Source organism: Salmo salar, chromosome ssa29 (assembly GCF_905237065.1).
Source record: "Salmo salar chromosome ssa29, Ssal_v3.1, whole genome shotgun sequence".
In the NCBI taxonomy this organism is placed as follows: Eukaryota; Metazoa; Chordata; class Actinopteri; order Salmoniformes; family Salmonidae; genus Salmo; species Salmo salar.
The window spans coordinates 40425547-40430000 of NC_059470.1; the positions used below are offsets into that span (position 1 = coordinate 40425547).

Here is a 4454-nt window from a genome sequence, read left to right on the forward strand (position 1 = left end):
CAACAACATTCAGCGACACATTGACTTCTTGGTATGCAACCAAATAGCCATGCTCTACATCTGTCCTCCACCCCTAACAAAAAGTGTGTTTTAGTATGGACAGTTGTTGCTATGCGTTAGTCGTAGAGGAACATGCACGCATTTGACTTTTTTTTTGCAGTGTATAGTGTGACTGAATAGCCAAACGACTTGTCTACATTTTTCACACCGTCTATTGTTGCTTTTATTTCCTCTCAACTTTCTTTCTTGTGTTATTCAGCCGTTTAACCAAAACCACAGTCAGCAATCTCACAATACCTGGGATTGATGATTCACACGGACCAATAGGAGAGGGGCATCGGCAGGCGGATTGTTATTTGATGGGTGCATGTTAGTAGGGGGGGGATAGGGCCTCCTCCAATGATCGTCTGAGTACCGGGTCACATGTTTGGGCCCCCCCTCTTTCTCTCCATTCATCAGGGGTGGACTGTGTTGTCTTTTCAATTCATTTATCTGCAGGAATGATTGCGACGATCAGTCTGAAGCTCACCGCCTGACTGGGAAGGTGAAAGTTTCGCCACAGGAAGAGAAACCGCAAAAATACAATATTGTACATGATTTGCGTGTGTGCATCGGATGAGAATTAGTGTGAGGGGGGGAAAAAAATTCCACTCTTGTTTTAGGTAAATAGAAAACCGGTGGATTGGAGTTTGTACTCCTCTGTAAGGTCTGAGAGAGACTTATTTATTTTTTTGCAGAAAGAGAAAAAGCAAGAGAGGTATAGGAGTGAGAGAATAACTGTTCGTGATTTTTTATTTATTTCTGTTCTTCAGTTGCCTCATTGAGTTGCAGACTAAGGGAAGATGCTTCTGGATGCAGGACCTCAGTACCCCGCTATAGGAGTCACTACGTTCGGCTCCTCAAGGCATCACTCAACAGGCGAAGTAACCGAAAGAGAAGTGGCTTTGGGGATAAATCCGTTCGCAGACGGGATGGGAGCTTTCAAAATCAACCACAGTTCCCATGACTTGGGTTCCGGGCAAACGGCGTTCTCCTCCCAGGCTCCCGGTTACGCTGCTGCCGCCCTGGGTCACCACCACCACCCGACACACGTCAGCTCTTACTCCACGGCAGCGTTCAATTCAACCCGGGACTTTCTCTTCAGAAACCGGGGCTTCGGGGATGCCACCAGCGCGCAACACAGCCTATTCGCCTCGGCAGCGGGAAGTTTTGCAGGGCCACATGGACACTCCGATGCCGCGGGGCACCTGCTCTTCCCGGGACTCCACGAGCAAGCCGCAAGTCATGCATCATCTAATGTCGTTAACAGCCAGATGCGGCTTGGCTTTACCGGGGACATGTACGGCCGGGCTGACCAGTACGGCCATGTTACGAGCCCCCGCACCGACCACTACGCCTCCTCCCAGCTGCATGGCTATGGCCCTATGAACATGAACATGGCGGCTCACCACGGGGCAGGAGCCTTTTTCCGATACATGAGGCAGCCCATCAAACAAGAGCTCATCTGTAAATGGGTCGAACCCGAACAGTTGTCGAATCCCAAAAAGGCTTGCAACAAAACGTTCAGCACGATGCACGAGCTCGTGACCCACCTGACAGTGGAGCACGTCGGTGGACCGGAGCAGTCAAATCATATTTGCTTTTGGGAAGAGTGCGTCCGAGAAGGAAAACCGTTCAAAGCCAAATACAAACTGGTAAATCATATCAGAGTACACACCGGAGAGAAACCATTTCCATGTCCCTTCCCCGGATGTGGAAAAGTGTTTGCCCGATCGGAAAACCTGAAAATCCACAAAAGGACTCACACTGGTAAGAAATGTAACATGTTTTCTTTCCGACTCAAAAAAACGATCGCAATTTCCGCTCCAAAAAAAAGCGATGAACTGTTATTAGTCTGATACATATTTGACTGTGTAATAGAGTAGCCTATCAACATGAATGTTTTGGTTATGTTTTTACACAAAAAAAAAAAATATATTGAATGCGTTTATTAAATTATATATACAGTCTAACTTTACTATTCGTATTTTGAAACTTTCTAAATGAATATAATGCATTAGGTTTGTGAAATATGTGGCATGCTGTTGCATATTGTTTTATCTTAGTGGTCCAAGTAAACATGTGAATTACAACAAAATGTGTGTGTAAATATATAGGCCAACACACATTAAACAAATCATAAATACTGAAAATAAGGTTATCTTTATACAATGTGCTTGAAACCACATGACAACTGAAACTCTGAAATGTTCATGTTAAATGAAAAATGTATCACGGTTCATATTTTCCGTGTGTAAAATGTGTGTGTGTTTTTTTTTTTTTAGGTGAAAAACCTTTCAAGTGTGAGTTTGAGGGCTGCGACAGACGGTTTGCGAACAGTAGCGACCGGAAGAAACACATGCACGTGCATACGTCTGACAAGCCTTATCTCTGCAAGCAATGCGACAAGTCCTACACACATCCCAGCTCTCTACGGAAACACATGAAGGTCAATATTAACGTACACTTGTATTTTAATCCGTGGTTACTTTAATTGTTCTGTATATTTAGCGTGCTATAAATAAATGTACATATATTGGATAATTTTTTTAGAAGGAAAATGCTGTGTTTGTATTCCAGCAAATATGAACATATGACGCAGAACAACTAAAGTACAGCTGTTGTCTTTTCATAAAGCCTTTCATGCTGTATTCATTTCCAAAATATTGCATCATGCATTTTAATTTATGATCTTGGTTTATTTATTAAAAATGGATTATCATTAACATGTATATAATTCGCCGGTTTATTTTCTTCTCACTATGGAGAATCGAACCTGAAGCCTTTGTATTACCGTAAAGCATGGCAGCGTATGAATAATACACAGGCACACTGTAAAATGTACAAAAAAATCTCCTGTTGTTTAAACATATTTATATATTTTTTTTCGCTCTGTCTCGCAGGTTCACGAGGCTACCACGCAAGGACCCCAACCGTCACCAGCGGCCAGTTCCGGGTACGAGTCGTCCACGCCGCCCACCATCGTGTCCCCGTCCACAGAGAACCAGAGTTCTAGTTCCATATCGCCGGCAACTTCGACAGTGCACCACACGACCAGTCACCACACCACGCTGTCATCAAATTTTAATGAATGGTACGTGTAAAATATTTTCACAAAAGACTGCAGAAATAGGACTGCTTGGAATCAAAGACTTTGAAAGTCAGTCTATAATGCGTGGACAGAGAAAAATACGAGGAAGCCAAAACGGTTGGTTTAACAACGGCTACAGAGAGAGAGAGAGAGACAGAGAAACAGAGTGATGCATGGACAAGGTGCACGGCCAGCTACCAAGTTAAAGGTTTTTTCGTTTCCCCCCCCTCCCCTACATGGCTCTTTTTTGAAAGACTGCACGCAAGAGATCTCAATGCATGTTTTCTGCGGTTCGTGGCCTGATTTTTATTTTTTTTTGTACATAAAGATTCACAGTTCAAACATGTAATATTTTATTTTGTAAATAGTTATATCACAGTTTAAGGGCATTTGTGAAAATGTGGTCCCTAGATATATGGAAAATGAGATGGTTTTAAAACAATAATATTACGATGACTAGTGTTGATTGAAACAGAATGTTGTAGTTGATGTGTACCCCAATGTGAATTACTCAGTATAACTTCCGTCTCCACTATGACGTCGACCTTACCCACTATTAGTCTATTTATGTGCTTTTGTATTTGGTGCAACATTCCGTCTACGGTCCAGTTGGAGTAGCACAGTACTTACCATTGCTGTTATTTAAATGTCATGTCGATAAATCGTGTAGTGAAAGCCTGAAACTCCGTGTCAATCTGTTTATGTACGTGATAAAAGATTTAAAAAAAAAAAAATATTTGTTCATTACCTTGAAAATGTCAAGGCAGTATTACCTACATGTATATAGCTCAATTTTCCATATTTATCCGCATGTAAAGGGGTAACGTTAGAAATGATTGGGATTTATGGAGAAATACTCTCTTATGTAGAATTTAGTCTACACAAAAATGTTTGGTTACATTTCGTACTATTATTAAAGCATATAAAACAAAAAAAAAATCCACCAACTATTGTCTTCCAATATTTTTGTTTCTCATAGCCTACTGTCTAAATATGACTGGACATCAAAATGCCTGCTTCATGATTACCTTTATTTATTTATGTATACCACTTTCATTAACAACACACAGTTAAATGGAGGACTAGGCATTTAGTAAAGCATCATAAAAGCCTATATGAGGTATTGTATTGAAATAACTATCATACTAAAAGTAAAACAATTTAAATGACATGTTCACGCGTGCACAAATCAAATAGGTGGTGCACATTTTCATAACACGTAGACTATGGATAAAGGGACATGATATTTGGGCTATCTTATCAGGCTAGGCTACGCTACTGCTCTATGACCCGCTTATCAAAGGCCACCTACCTAAATCACATC

The 4454-nt window shown here is 41.3% G+C and overlaps 1 protein-coding gene across 2 annotated transcripts; it reads left to right on the forward strand.

Moving 5' to 3' along the window:
- The first annotated feature begins 478 nt into the window (after positions 1-478).
- On the forward strand, positions 479-4073 carry zic1 (zic family member 1 (odd-paired homolog, Drosophila)). 2 transcript variants are annotated; one of them, XM_014181845.2, is made up of 4 exons: positions 479-662; positions 813-1809; positions 2325-2488; positions 2943-4073. In XM_014181845.2, exons 2-4 carry the CDS (start codon positions 843-845, stop codon positions 3141-3143), a joined length of 1332 nt encoding a protein of 443 aa, XP_014037320.1. In that variant the 5' UTR covers positions 479-662; positions 813-842; the 3' UTR covers positions 3144-4073. The 2 variants fall into 2 exon arrangements, with proteins under 2 accessions (XP_014037320.1, XP_045566826.1); XM_045710870.1 differs by having other exon boundaries at positions 479-1809.
- Positions 4074-4454: the final 381 nt, after the last annotated feature.

Coding starts and splice junctions, on each gene's coding strand:
- zic1 (XM_045710870.1), top strand. CDS start 843: ATGCTTCTGGATGCAGGACCTCAGTACCCCGCTATAGGAGTCACTACG. Junction 1,810..2,324: donor CCACAAAAGGACTCACACTG/GTAAGAAATGTA, acceptor TTTTTTTTTTAG/GTGAAAAACCTTTCAAGTGT. Junction 2,489..2,942: donor CTCTACGGAAACACATGAAG/GTCAATATTAAC, acceptor TCTGTCTCGCAG/GTTCACGAGGCTACCACGCA.